The 15,303-nt window shown below is 42.5% G+C and overlaps 1 protein-coding gene across 1 annotated transcript in view; it reads right to left on the reverse strand.

Annotated features, from left to right (window-relative positions):
- The window catches only part of LOC134403175 (putative lysosomal acid lipase/cholesteryl ester hydrolase), a 72,702-nt gene extending 57,942 nt beyond the window's left edge, over positions 1-14,760 (reverse strand). Inside the window, exons 1-2 of the mRNA XM_063133283.1 lie at positions 14,683-14,760; positions 14,123-14,240 (exon numbers count right to left, since the gene is read on the reverse strand). Coding sequence (XP_062989353.1) covers positions 14,123-14,240; positions 14,683-14,760 — 196 coding nt within the window. The remainder of the gene's footprint in view (positions 1-14,122; positions 14,241-14,682) is intronic.
- Positions 14,761-15,303: the final 543 nt, after the last annotated feature.

Raw genomic sequence — 15,303 nt, forward strand, 5'->3', positions numbered from 1 at the left:
AAATTGTGGGTGTAAAGGCCCCATTTACACAAGAGTAAAGGCATGAATGGGGGGAGTAAAGGCATGAACTGGGGAAATACGTAATGCCCACAGCCTCCATTGTTGTGCACAGTGGAGGCTCCAGACAAGTGTGGACAGGCTTCCAGCAGCATCAGGAGCTTGCCAAGCCTCGAAAGAAGCTTGTGCAGTGCCATGAGCAGGGGTGGACAGCAGCAGCAGTAGCAGGGTAAGCAACAGATGAATCGGATGCGAGTGTGTCTGTCCATCCCTATGGCAATGGTGGCTTTGGGCCTACTCAGAACTAAGGGAAAGCTCAGGCCTTCACCAACCTTCTTGGTTATCACTCTCCTTCTGTATCTTCTTAGCTTACAGTCTTCTAGGATTGTGTCAGTAGTCACTATTGTGTCACTATTCCCTAGAAGTATTGCCACAAAATTAATTTTCTCTCTGTGTGTGTGTGTGTGTGTGTGTGTGTGTTCACCACTCAGGTCTATGCAAATAAAATACACTTTTAAAAGAAAAGGATATGGAATTGGAAATTTATGTTTCGAAGCCAATAGATATACAACAACAAATAATCACCAGATGATATCATGGGTATTTCTCCATTAAGCCAATAATTTCCCTGTACATGCGCTGATGAGTATCAATGCCCCAAATAAAATCCAAGTGTGTCCAGTCAGGCAATTCCTTGTAATGAATGAGGTTAGTGATTCGAGACAGTAACTGTGCGTTTTCCTTTGGCTGACAAACCCAGTCCTGTCCTCCGGTCCACATAGCAATTGGCACTGTGATCTCTTCTATCCTGTAGAAGGGTGGAGTTGTCTGGGAAAAGGCAGACATTGTGAGAAAGGAGATACTTCTGAGATTTCAGCTAAAGCAAAATTCAAAGCATTGCTGGAGATTCCACCCAAGTATTTCTTCCATCTGAGGAGTTTTGAGGGAAGCCAAAAGAATTTTAAAATGGCTAGAAAGAGGTCTCAGGTTCATTCGTTGTTTGTCAGTGGAATCCACCTAAAGTAAAATCTCAAGCAACTTTTAAAGGAAGTAAACAACATTTCCTTCACAACATCTTGAATCCTATAGTGTTGTAAAGTATTGCACATCCCAAACCTAGGCAGAGAATTTCTGGATGTGCTCCTTTTTCCTTTCCTCCCTTCCTAGGTTTCTCTATATCATGGAAGGAGCTGAGACATTCTAATTTCATAAACACACTTAACTCATGTTTCATGTTTATAGAGATCCTCTATGGATCTTAAAACTGCAGTCCTATTAATAAGACCGGCATTCCCCAAATCAACCCATCCTGCAATACCAACTAACATTCCCAAGTATACAAGACCTCAAAGAAAACTGATTTGTGCACATTTCTAGATTTGTCCCTGGATTTGACTTACTCCTATTTTTTCTCATTAGTTTCTTGATGTGGATTTATAGTTGGGTTTTTTCAAAACCACGAGCAACTTTTGGTCAAAGTCTACATGCAAGAAACACAGGCGGGGGAAATAGAGTCCAAATACTGATCTCGATGGGGATTATCTTGGGGATTCTGTTATGGATAGAAAGGCAGGATAAAAGCATTTTAATAAATAAATGAATCCATCTTGGGCATAATATGTAGACTAGGCAGGGCAGAAACATTTGGTACTAAAGTTTTGCAAAAGAACTCAAAGCACAAGTGACATTCACTGTTCAACACCTTCCAAAATGCATACAAACCTAAAAATTCAGCATACCCTACCTGGTTGTATTTATCTATGTTCTTAGAGCCATAATCAAAGTATCTGAACTGTCCTGTTTTAGTTGACTGGAAAATGAAAGAGAACACAATGGATAAATGACTAGTATTAAACTCTCACAAAAAGAAAGAAAGAAATGAGTTCAAAGAAGTTATCTTCTGAGAGTAGGGATGTCCGGGAAATTAACAGTGGAATCAAATGAGTTCTGATTTCTATTGATCTGACTCAAGGATCCCATGGCAGACTGCCCTATTCTGAGTCACACAGATACTGTGGACTGTTTTTTGTTTTAGTTTTACTTTCGGGAACTGATGTAACTTTAGTCATAGAAAAATACATAATAGTTTAACCCCAGCCAAATATGTGCATTTCCCCCATAAGATAAAGTGGGAAAGTTTGCATTGGAGGAAGGGGCATTTTCACAATGGGGGATTTGTGCATTTCACAAGTGCAAATTTCCGCAAATGTGAATTTGCACAACTTTAAGAATTTGAGAGAAAGTGACAGGAGGAAAGGCACCTGGCAGTCTGCAAAACACAGACGGAACAGATTTTACAAACTCTGTACATCCCTAATTGGAAGTATCTCTAGAATATGGATAGTATCCAGTTGTGTCCCAACAAAAGTTGTAATGATGTTGCAGTAGTATAAATGAACACTTGCACAACATAAGTAGTGTTTGCCAAAGCAATGGGAAAAAGTGGAGATTTGCAGCCAAATTTTAGCATCGCCACTTTCCCCCATTTTGCTGGCAAACACTGGTTACTTCACACAAGCATTGGTTTACTCTAGAAGTATCATTAGTGCTAGCACTTGGACACAGTTGGATACTATTCTATAGCTGTCCATCATTCCAAGGGAATTTGCCTAAAATGAGAAAGCACTGAGACCAACAATTTCATGGGCTTGGTGATCCAGAGTGAGCAGCTCTGTGTCACCTTTCCAAGTTCATCCTCCTTGCAATTGTGTGTTATCTAAATGTCTCCCCCTGTATCTAGCATCTAAACGATGTATCTAGCACACATCAGTGTACTCACCTGCCAGGACCTTTTGAATGCTACTGCCTGTCAGCCTTAGAGAGTGCAGTGGGCAAATGTCATTATACTATTGAGAATTAAAGTCTGCTCATAGTACTTTTAGCATTGCAGGACGTTTGATGAAAGAAGTCCACTTGCCATTTTGCTTATGGTAAAGTAACCAGCTTCATGTTTTGCCATGAATACAGAACTGCAGCAAGCTCATAATTTTCTGCTGTCTTTATCATAAAGTGGCCAACTGTGGTCATGGTGAGGAACTTAGGGGAACCCCTCACTACATGGTGGCACTCTGGGTTTCTTTCACAGATAGATCTCCTTTACTATTGATATAAATATTAATTTTCATTGCACGAATGAATTTTCCTCACTTCTGAAGAGGTATTTATCTCCTTTTGATTTATAATCTTCCATTCCTTTGATCCTGCATGCCTTCATTACAGCTCAGCCGTTTATGCAGCCACACAATGTTCTGAATAGTCAGCTGCTTTCTAATTACAGACGTGATACTGACTTCTTGGGACAGGAGTTCCCACAGCTAAATGAGGTCATTTTTGCATCTAGAGCTGCAGGGTCAGCTCACTCTTTCTAATGAAACAAAATGTAAGTTATTACATTGCAGTGTTGTCATTAAGTTGTCGAGCGTATTTGAATGGTAATCTCCAATGTAAAATGATCTGTGTACTTCTGCATCTTGCATTTTAATAAGGTCAAACCCTCACAGAGGGATGCTGCTGCTTTCTGTTCTTGTTTCAGGCCTGGGACAAACTTGTCAGGACTCTGAGCAGGACCAAGGGCAGCCCACTGTGGAGTGGAGTGCAGTCAAGCTGGGAGCAGGGCATGAAATGGCAAACCAGAATATTGCTCCAGCAAACTGATGGATTACCTACACCAGGAGGTGGACAGGGGGATGGTAACCATGCTAATTCTCTAGAACCCCTGTAGGTTGACCTGTCTGGGAGAAGGACACAGGGAGTGTGATCCTTTTGGTTCACTTAGAACCTCTCAGTGGCTTTCAATTAGGGCTGTACACAGACCCCCTGATCTGCTCCAAATCCTGATCCGCAACTTCCAGATTGGGTCCGCTGCACTGCGGAGCTCCAGATCTGGATCGGAGCTCCGTGTTTTCCCCCATAGACTTGCATTGAAATTCAAAAGCCTATAACTTTTTTTCTGTTAATGTTAGAAACCTCAATATCAGCACCATGAGATCTTATCCATATATCCACCTTCACACCCATTTTGAATCAAATCTGAGCCTCCACTGATTTTTGGGGAATTTTTGAAAATCCTACACCCCATTTTCAGAAATGGGATTTACTCCGACATTTTTACAGATACAAATTTGCAAATGTGCACCTTCACAGATGCCACCTAGATCTATGTTCATGGCATGTTTCAAGCAAATCCAAGCATGCCCTGATTTTTGGTGATTTTTTTTCCATTTTACGCATCACCCCCTAACCCCCATTCACACCCCTTTCTAGAACTCCGTCAGTTTTCATGTTACAAACCTCAAAATTGGCACCATGAGAGCTTATCCATGTATCCACCTTCACACCCTGTTTGAATCACATCAGAGCCTCCACTGATTTTTGGGGAATTTTTGAAAATCCTACATCCCATTTTCAGAAATGGGATTTACTCCAACATTTTTACAGATACAAACTTGCAAATGTGTACTTTCACAGATACCATCTAGATCTACATTCATGGCATGTTTCAAGCAAATCCGAGCATGCTCTGATTTTTGACGATTTCCCCCCTCCCCCGTTTTAAACATCACCTCCTAACCCCAATTCACACCCCTTTCGAGAACTCTGTCAGTTTTCATGTTACAAACCTCAAAATCACCAGCCTGAGAGCTTATCCATGTATCCACATTCTTGCCCAGTTTGAAGCAAATCCGAGACTCCAGTGATTTGGGGGGGGATTTTGAAAATCCACCACTCCATTTTCAGAAATGCATTAGAAAGCAAAGGGAAAACAAACTTGCCCATAGGGATCCATTGCAAAGCGCTTGCCCATTGCAATCTATAGGACAATATGTCCATCATTTTTCTACATACAGATGTATTTATTATTTGGGGAAATGGGAAAAGTGTGTATTGTGCTTTACCCATACTTTATTTGAATGCTCAAACTTTATTTGCTTTCTGCACTTAACAAGCAGTGCACAGCAAACCCAATCACAGCCACAACAAACACACAGAGAGAGAGTGTGTGTGTGAGAGAGAGAAAGAGAGGATAGATTGGGAAGGGAAGGGGTTGTGGGTGGGAAACAACAAACAAACACTCCAAATGAAGAATTATATAAAGCAATAAGTCAAAACAGAACAAAGGAAAGCTAAGCAAAAAGTCAGAAACAAACAAACGAACACACACCCCAAGCCAACCCAGCTACAACTAACCCTCCAGAGAAAGGAAACTGTCTCTGGCTCCCTCTGGCTTAGGCCCACCCCCCTCCAGCATTGGGATTGGAGGGTGCTTCACATTATCATCATGATAGGGACTTGAGTCTGTCAATCAAGGGAGAAAACAAGAGCTTCCCTTCTCCCGCTTTTAGCCATTCTAAAGAAAATTAATAGCAAGCAAACACCACGATGAAAAATTCTGAAAATCGACACAAATGACCCCCAATCATCACTCTCTAAGCACAGTAAGTTGTTTTTTAAGTAGTTTAAAAATAAAGAAGTTATAGGCGTGTTTTTGCCCAATGCAATCCTATGGGAAAAATCCAAGATGGCGGACGGAGCGCCGAAAAGACACGGAACTCCACGTAATGGTCGATCCGCTCCGTGATGCTCTGCTGCCCCCCGATCCAATCCGCCTCTGCCTTAAACAGAAGCGAAGCACCCCAATCCACTACCACTTCTCCAACCTGAAACGGAGAGGAGAACAGCCCTACTTTCAACACCATCTACCATGATATTCTTCTGGATAAGCTACATGAGTTGAGACATGGAGAGACTATGGCCTTAGTTAGATCTAAAGATTATCCCAGGCAAATGGAGGGGTCGTCCTTGACTGCTCCCGGTATCCCCTGTATGTCATTTGGATGTACAGGGATGATCTCAGGACAATCCCGGGATATAGGCCTGGTCTAGCCATGGCCTTTATTGCAGTGGTTCTTTTTCCTACTTGGATGGCTAATTCCAGCAAGTGGTGCTGGAGGATTATTGCACTGCCCTGTGGCAATTGTGCTATAGGGCTCTCAGAGCTCTATTTTATCTAGCGGTAAAACAGCAGTTTCTGCAGCTGAAACTCTCCCCACGGCCTGAGTTCGATCCCAGGGGAAGATGATTTCAGGCAGCTGGCTTTGGTCGACTCAGCCTTCCATCCTCCCGATGTCAGTAAAATGAGTACCCAGTTAGCTGGGGGAAAGGTAATAATGGCCAGGGAAGGCAACGGTAAACCACCCCGCTATAAGGCCTGCCGTCAGTGAAAGCTGGCATATCTCCAAGAATCAATAATGACTCAGTGCTTGCACATGAGGTTCCTTTCCTTCTCTTTCCTTCTCATAACCTCTCTTCTGCACTACCCCACTGCATCATAGGGGGGATGCCTTTGAAACTGGTCCAGAAACTTCAACTGGTCCAAAACAGGGCAATGAGGTTGTTAATGGGGATTGGCCAATGTGATCATAATATGGCAATATCTTTTCCATCTGCACTGGCTGTCAGTTTATTTCTGAGCCCAATTCAAAATGTTGCTTTTAACACTCAAAGCCCTAAATTGTTTGTGGCCTGGTTATCTGGAGGATCATCTCCTCCCATATGTATCTTCAGTGGTTCCTCTCTAGGAGCTCCTGCCAAAGAAAATGAGGTGGGAAAGTAAGGTACTAAGAACACCTTTTACATTGTGGCACCCCACTTGTGGAATGAGTTTTCCAGAGACGCTTGCCTGATGCCCACTTTGTACTATTTTCACCACCAGGTGAAGACCTATTTATTCTCCAAAGCATTTTAAGAACTGCTTTTATACTTTTTTTTTTACTGCTTTTAATCTGGTTTTCTGGTGCGGTAATGTTTTTATTCTTTGCTGCTGTTTTATCTTGGTTTTATTCTGTGCTGTTATTTTTTATTGTAATATTTGTACTGCATGTAATATTTGTACTGCATGTATGTTGCCCAGTGAACTTTGGCTACTGGGCAGTTTAAAAGTACAGTAAATAAATTTGGTAACCCTACCTGACTCCAGTGGATGATATTTTTCACCGAAGTATAATCTGGGAATTGCGATACATACACATCAGACCGGCTCTGTGAGGAAAGATTTTGTTTAGAAATTGTTTCACTTCAAATGAGCTATTGAACTAGGACAGGTGATAATCAGGGATGTAGTTTTTCGTGTACATATTTTGGCTTGGCTTCACAAAAGAAGTCAGTCAGGTATTGGTACTCCACAATCCAAAGCAGGGCCAGTAACTATAGGGGGTGCATATGCCACGTCCACACACTGAAAGACTGCACAGTGGTGGGGGATTTGGTCCCCTCCCCACGCTGTGGCAGGGAGGCCGGACCTGGAGCAATGAAGCAGCAGCTACTGCTGCAATGGCGCTTGCAGCTCAGCTAGGGCTAAGCTCACCACCACAGTGACAGAGCCCATGGGAAGCAACCCAAATGTGGTGTGTCTCCCAGTGCCACTGCTTGTCTCTGTCCCTTCATACTGTAGGAGGAAGTAGCCCAGGCCAAGCACAGAGCATCTATGAGCCAGCCAGATGCCCAGGGATTGTGCATGGCAGCCTTGCAAGACATTAAGGTGTGCCTGGGCACCCGCAGCACACACCATGCGCATGCCTGTGGTTTGAATAATAGAGGTCTGCTGTAACTGGTTGCAAACTTTTCTTCTTCTTGCCTCCTCTCAGCATCTGACTCATATAATCTTTGTGTAGGAGCCGGGTCTGAGAACAATTTGAAAAGGGCTTCATTTTCCAAAAACTTATACATCCCCCCAGTTCAAACCCAGCCTTGCCATTTTTGTTCATTTTGACTCAGCACTAAAAATTAACATTGTTTTTCAAACACACATAAATACCTCATTAATATTTTTTTCATTGAATCCACCGACAAGTAAAAGAGCTTGTTTGCAGATTATATCTACTAGTTCACAGCTGCACTTTGAAGCCAGAATTGTTTTCAGTCGCGGACTCAGCAAGCAGAATTCTTTTGTGCCAAATATAAGCTGGAAAACCCAGAAATTCTTTACACTGTGAGCATTCTTGTAGGTGATTTTATTTAAGGATTCTAGGTTTTAAAATACTTAAGAAAAGAATTATCTTAAGAAAAGAAATTAATGTCTTAAGAAAAGAAATTAATGTCTTAAAAAAAGAAATTAATGGCTTAAGAGTATTATTTTTTACTAGAGATGGTTATGAAATTCTTCTCGCGATTAATTCTAGTGCTCAAGAAATATGCATATGTCTTGCACGATGGAATTGTTTAGATCACAAAACTCCTCTGGTTGGCTATGTTGAAAACATCAAGAAAATAACTTTCTTTCTCCCACAAGAGAGAAACCGCCCAGAGAGCTTCGGCTATGGGGAGGTATACAACTGCAATAAATAATAATAATAATAATAATAATAATAATAATAATAATAATAATAATAACCACCCCCCATGTTTTCCAAGCTGTTTGGTTAAAAAATCTGGGTGCTGGATCCACAAAAGTTGATGTCATTAGTTTAGTCATAATATTTTAAAACCATGAGGAAAATGAGAAAATAATATGATTGTGCACTTACCTTCAGCAGTGCAACTGGTAAACGTACCACTTGAATAAGAGGACTTATACTATAATGGAACGTATATGCAGGTCCCAAGGCAAAAAATACCTTGATTTTTTCAGCCAGTTGAGGGATGATAGAAAACCCAATAAAAGCTGTAGGGCGGGGGAGAGAAAATCTATTTGTGCTCAGTAATAAATGGCTATTCTCTAACTATTTAGAAAAATTTCTTGGTTACTCACAGTGAATTACAAATCACACTCAGGGTAGTTCCCAATCACTAGTTATCTGGAAAAAGCAAAGGAAAAACCGGGGCTTTTCTACATGAGAAGTTTAACCTGCCACTGTATGAAGGCTTCTTCTGGATTCTTTGTGAAATTAACATTTTATTTATTTATTATTACATTTTTATACTGCCCAGTAGCTGAAGCTCTCTAGGTGGTTCACAAAAATTAGTTCCTTTACACGTCTTTTTCCCCCTCAGGGGTTTTCTTTCTCTGCCTTTCTATATGTTATATTATAGAACCACTAGGTGGCACAGTGGTATAGTGGAATTATGCAAATTCACCAGCATTTCACAGAAATTCCAGATGTTTCTTATTAGAAAAAAATTGCTATAATAGTTTCAAAGAATGGGAGAGGTCCTGAAAGATGACCATGTCATGTAAAGCACCAGCAAAATACTGTGAGTGAGGAATCACCAACACAATAAATGTGTTGTGTAGAAAAGCTCAAAGTAAAGACAAATATGAAACATATAAACCAACAAAGTTTGGACTGAAGAATTTCCCAGCAAATCATTTTGAGGTGTAAGTAGCAAATAAATGCATCAGCAATGTATTGTTCAACAACTGAATACTATGCCGCCAGGAGTAATTTCATGCCACACAGACCCTAATTTTGGGACACAACATACTTTTCTCTTTATTTCTAGTTTGAATTGTGGCCGTTGATTTTGCGGACATCCTCAAGATCAGACAAAGACTTCTGCACAATGAATCCAGAGCTTTATTATATATTTATTTTATTTGCTGTTAAGATTTATATACTGGCTGATCTGTTAAAAAGCCATTAAGGTTGCGTACAACTTTAAACAATAAAATCTTTTTTTAAAATAAAAATAAAAAGCTGTAAAAAAAATGCATTAATGGTGCAATCCTCTTCATGTTTGGATAGAAAAAAGTCCTACAACTCCCACATCCCCTAGCCAGCATGGCTGGCAGAGAAACACTGGAACTTGTAGTACTTTTTTGTGTCTAAACATGCATAGGATTGTGCCCTAAACCAGGGGTCCCCAACCCCCAGGCCATGGACCAGTCTGTGGCCTGTTAGGAACCGGGCTGCATTCTCACCAGCAGGCCTGGCGCTATAGCGCCAACATAAGAGGGGTGCCATGCTGGTTAGCAGCAGCCAGCAGCCAGCATGGGGCTGAGCCGTTCGACTCTAGGATTCAGCTGGGCGGGCGAGATGGAGCTTGCCCAGCCTACAGAGGTGCAGGGGGGGGGCCTCCACGGCCTACTCTTTGCACTGAGGCTTTGGCACAATCACGATGAGTAGTACTAGGCAGCAGGTCAGGCGCCCTTAGGGGGAAGCGTGCGTGCGTGCAGGCAGTGTTCCGGCTGGCTGGCTTGACTGCGCAGCACAGCCGCAGTCCAGCCAGCGCGAAGAGCAGCAGCAGCAGACTGTGCGTGCAGGGGGCTCCGCGCAAGGAGAAAGAAGATGATGATGATGACGTTAAGCAAGCACCAGGTATTTGGGAGCCCTGGCGAAGCGGACCTTGGCTTCCGACTATGGCTATCTGAACCTGGGTGAGGCGCAAAACTTTCCTTTCTTTTCTTTGGCCATCTCAGAAGCCCAGGTTGGGGGGGGGGGTGGCATGTCCCTCTCCTTGTGGGGCGAGGGCGTTGGGCGTTTTCCTTTTCCTTTTCCTTGAATTGAACAACTTTATCGCCAGTTCTTGGCAGTGAGTGTGGCCTCCCCCCACCACCACCCATTCCTCACTGAGGGCAACCCGGTAAAGGGGAAGGAGCAGGGTGAGGCTGATCTGGTTTAAGGTTTTCTGTTGGATCAAACAGGGGTCAAAGGGGTTAGGTTGCTCCTGGGGGAATTGGGAAGCCCTGGCGCCCCCAGTGAAGCCCTCAGGAGCCCACCTATGGCCATCTCGTGCTGCGCATTCAACTCAGAAGCAAGCCATTGGAGGCTGGTGACTCCGATTTTGGTGGGGCTGTGAACCCACCCTGGGTTTCAGTCAGAACTCTAGGAGCCATCCTCCAAGGCGCTCAAATTGAGAGATCCAGGTTCTAGTCCCCACTTGGCCATTGAAACCCACTGGGTGACTTTGGGCCAGTCACAGACTCTCAGCCTAACCCACCTCTCAGGGTTGTTGTGAAGATAAAGTGGAGAGGAGGAGAATTATGTATGCCACCTTGGGTTACTTGCAGGAAAAATGGTGGGATATAAATGCAATAATAATAATGCCTTCAGCATTCTGGCTGGTTCTAATTGAAACCCAGGATGGGTTCACAGCCCCACCGAAATTAGAGCCACCAGCCTCCATGGTTTGTGGTGGGCTGTTGTTTTTGTGTGGATGCTCTGCCTCTCGATTCCTCCACACCTCCGGGGAAGTGTCGGGGCGGGGGTGAGGGGAAAGGAACGAAGGCAAGGGGGGCCCCAGCTTCCCTTTTCAAAGGTAATAATAATAGAAATAAAGAGCACAATAAATGTAATGTGCTTGAATCATCCCAAAACCATCCCCTCAACCCCCACCCCCACCCCGGTCCGTGGAAAAATTGTCTTCCACAAAACCGGTCACTGGTGCCAAAAAGGTTGGGGACCGCTGCCTTAAACCATTAAAACTATACATTTTAAAACTCTAAATGGAAAGAATACACTTTCATGCTGTTCTAAAGACCAAGGGCAGTTCTTGAGGGAACACACTCCATCATTTGGCAGTGACACAGGAGAGAGCCCTTTCGCATGTACCTGACAGATGGGCCTCTGCAAGTAATGGCATCATCAAAAGGGCATCATCCTGCAGATCGTAATACCCAGGAAAGTTCATAACAAGACAGCCAGTCCCTTAGATATTCTTTATTCTCATCATACCTACAGTGGATCCCTGGGCATGGCCAGCATAATAAATTTTCTCCTGTCCAGTTTTCTGCAGAATAAAGTTTACCATAGCGGAAAGGTCAAAAATGCCCATTTCGTGAATACTGCAAACCAAAACACAATGTGTGGGTTATAAAATGCATCGGGGGTAGGGTGCAGGGAGCGGGGAAAGTAATTATTTTTTAAAAAAAAGCACTTACCTTTTGCGCATGAGCATTAGTGCGCAACTTCCCCTTTAAGTAAATTTTAAAAATGGCGGGCACAATGCCTCTCCATCTGAGGTCGTCATGCGCCGCGTGTAAACAGAGCAGGGATCTCACAATAAAACCATCGCAAGATCTTTACCCCTCCATCGCGGACTAACAGGTCGGTCTAGCTAAGGCCAAACTCAGGTCAGGAAACAGAGAATATGCTTTGAATTGCAAAATAATAAAACTGCAGTAGCTTTGAGAAAGCCAAAATGTAATCATCTCTGGTCAAATGAACTTACCTGAAATCCCAAAATTCTTCTTGTTCAATAGTAAGGTGTTGGTGTCTTCTAGACCAAGAGTTTCCTCGGACGTTTCCAATCCACACATCATATCCAGCATCTGCTAGCAAGAAGCCCAGGCTCTGATGTGGTGGATTTGCTAGCCAGACCCTGCCCTCCATAATTAAAGCATGCATTAGCAATATAGCTGACTTTGAACCTGAAACATAAGAAACTTCTGAAGTTAAATCTTCTATAATGCAATATATAACATTAGAAGTGCCAGAACTAGGAGCTTTCGTTTGTCTGGCACTGTTGTGCTTCCTCTTTGTTTGACAAGATACAAGGGAGAGGGCCTTTTCATTGGTGGCCCCCCAATCATGGAATGATCTCCCCGATGAGGCTCGCCTGGCACCAACATGGTTATCTTTTCGGCGCCAGATCAAGACCTTTCTCTTCCCCCAGGCATTTAACAGCATTTAACAACATATGCTAAGTTTGTTTGTTTTTTAATGGACCCCAGAACGGTTGTTGTTTAAATGGATACTGTTGTTTTATACTGTTGTTTTTATATTTTTGATGGTTTTAAATTTTGTATACTTTTTAATGTTCACTGTTTTTAACTTTTGTAAACTGCCCAGAGAGCTTTGGCTGTGGGGCAGTATATAATAAATAAATATTGATACAAATTGATATGAATTCAGTTACATGGGAGGAGAGGGGCAAAGGAAAGTCCTGATGCTGTTTCCTGGGACTCTTTTAAAAGGCAGACACAGAGCTGCATCACATCAGCATTTTATTGCACTTTCATTCTGCCTTGTTTACCGTTTTGCCACATGATCTTTACATGACGTCATGCCTGTACTGCAGTTATCTCCCCTCTTCCCCTCCATTTTCCATGTATTTTTAGGGTGGGAAAAGTACGGTATCTTTCTCCACAAGGGATAAAACCATTCTTTCGTCCCTGTGTATTGCCATCCTTACGCTATGTCACGGAACAGCCCGCTTTTGTTGGGGGGAGTGCGTTGAAGCGCAGTGTTGCTGACAAAAGAGGAGGGTGGGGTCACTTCCTTCCCCCCCTCCCTGGCATGTGTGCAAAGGAGGGGGTTCTTGCCTTGTTGTCTGTTTCCTCACAGCCTACAGGAAAGCCAAGACTTACTTCTGAGTAGAAGTAAGATTTTGCTGTAAGTTCACAACCCTCGTCACACTTTCTTGGGCCTAAGCCCCATTGAACACAATGGGACCTACTTCTAAGTAGACACATGGGATCAGATCGTCCTCCCTTTGTTTCAGGGAGGCATTTTACCCCCTTTCCCCCCATTCAAGTTCATTTCCCCCTTCCTCTGCAGGTTCATAGCACAATGCCAGCTTCACACAATACAGACGTCATACCCTTAGGGGTTTCTTCCAGTTTATCTGCCTTGTATTTTAAAATGGAATAAGGGGGAGAGGAGCTACAGGAGACCTCCTGCTTGAGCCCAGCATTGTCAATTTGTCCCAGAAACTTCCGTGAGTAGCCAGAAACAAGTGTGCTATAAATAGCTCATTTAGAGAACACGTTTGTTGTTTGCTGACTAGGATGTGCTGATGTGTGGTGCATAAAATATTCAGTTTCGATAGCTCCCTTCATTTGTTAACTGTGGGAAGGGTTTCCATGTGAGTAAAGGAAAGCAGGGATGCACCACTGGTGAGGTGTTTATTTCTATTTAAATTATAGTGATTTTTCTAAACTTTCCTATTGCAAATTGGCAAATGCAAATATTGTGCATATTTGTGATCTGTTTTGTCCTCTCCTTTGGGTGATGGGTTTCCTCTTTTTTCACAATGCGCAGGAGACCACCTTACAGTATGTCTAATCTGGCCCTGGGTTGTGTGTAAAGGATAGTGATTCTCAAAGGGCTAATTACTCAAGCATCCCTAATTTATTTATTTAATTATTTCATTTCATTTCTATACCGCCCAATAGCCAAAGCTCCATTCAGCTTATGTATTTAATTGGGGTCAAATAAGGTGCTTTATATCTATTTTTTTGACAAGTGACTCATCACCCCAGATTTTCCTTCACCTCCTGGAATTCTGTTCAAACTCAGGTAATAGCCATCCTCTGTAAGGACTTCGTATTCTTTAGAAGGATATCCCCTGTACCGGATTATCTCACTCTGCAAAGATACAAAGACAAATGTTAGGCCCATTTTTCCCCCTGCAGATGTTAAAAGGCAGTTGCTGGAAGCTGCAGAGTTGACCCTAAAGGGTCAGTTCTCAGCATGGCAAGAAGATGAATACAAAATGCATACATTATGGAAAATATAACATAAAAAAACATATATTCAAGAAAATTATGTGCAAATAAGTCTATAAATTTTTGTATAAACTTTTTTTAAAAAACAAACTTGGTGCCATCACCAAGAAGGAGCTATACTAGAGTGACCAGATATAAAAGAGGGCAGGGCTCCTGCAGCCTTAACTGTTGTGACGAAGAGGGAATTTCTCCAGGTGCTGTATGCATTCAAATGACACCTACTGAAATTCCCTTTTCTATACAACTATTAAAGATACAGGAGCCCTGTCCTCCTTTTCATATGGTCACCCTACTCAACTTACAATATTCATAAATTGTTCAGGATTCTTTTCTGTTTTACTCCTCATCTCTTCTGGATGCACAATTCCTTGTAGAACCATCATGATATACAGTATCCACATCCTGGAGCACCTATAAAACAACTGGATAGTTTAGACATGGAAAAGAAATGCCCTTTCTTCTTTCTTTCTTTTTTTGCTGAAATGAGTGCTTGAGTTCATGGAGGGACACATTTCAATCTGGCACAATCAAAAGAACCACATAGAACAGGGGTGCAGAATCCCAAACCCATGACACTGATCTTGCCCACTAAATTCCCCAATCTGACCCATAGACCTTTTCGCTGAGGAATGCTGGGAGCTGTAGTACCTTTTTTGTCTAGGTTTGCGCCCTTTTAAAATTTAACCATAGAGGCCATATTCAAAACTTTCATGCACCAATCGTCAATGATTGGAGGGTTAACACTCTTTCACCTACAGCTGATTGCCATATAGGCAGCCGTCAGTAAACAAATAGTCATTTCCACATCACCAGTTCATTTTTTAAAAAACAACAACACAATGTGTATAAAGAGAGCTGAACACCTACAATTTCCATAATTTTATCCTTTACCAACCTTCAAAACTTTACTATTTGGAGGGGGG

Source organism: Elgaria multicarinata, chromosome 8, assembly GCF_023053635.1.
Source record: "Elgaria multicarinata webbii isolate HBS135686 ecotype San Diego chromosome 8, rElgMul1.1.pri, whole genome shotgun sequence".
NCBI classification, from domain to species: Eukaryota; Metazoa; Chordata; class Lepidosauria; order Squamata; family Anguidae; genus Elgaria; species Elgaria multicarinata.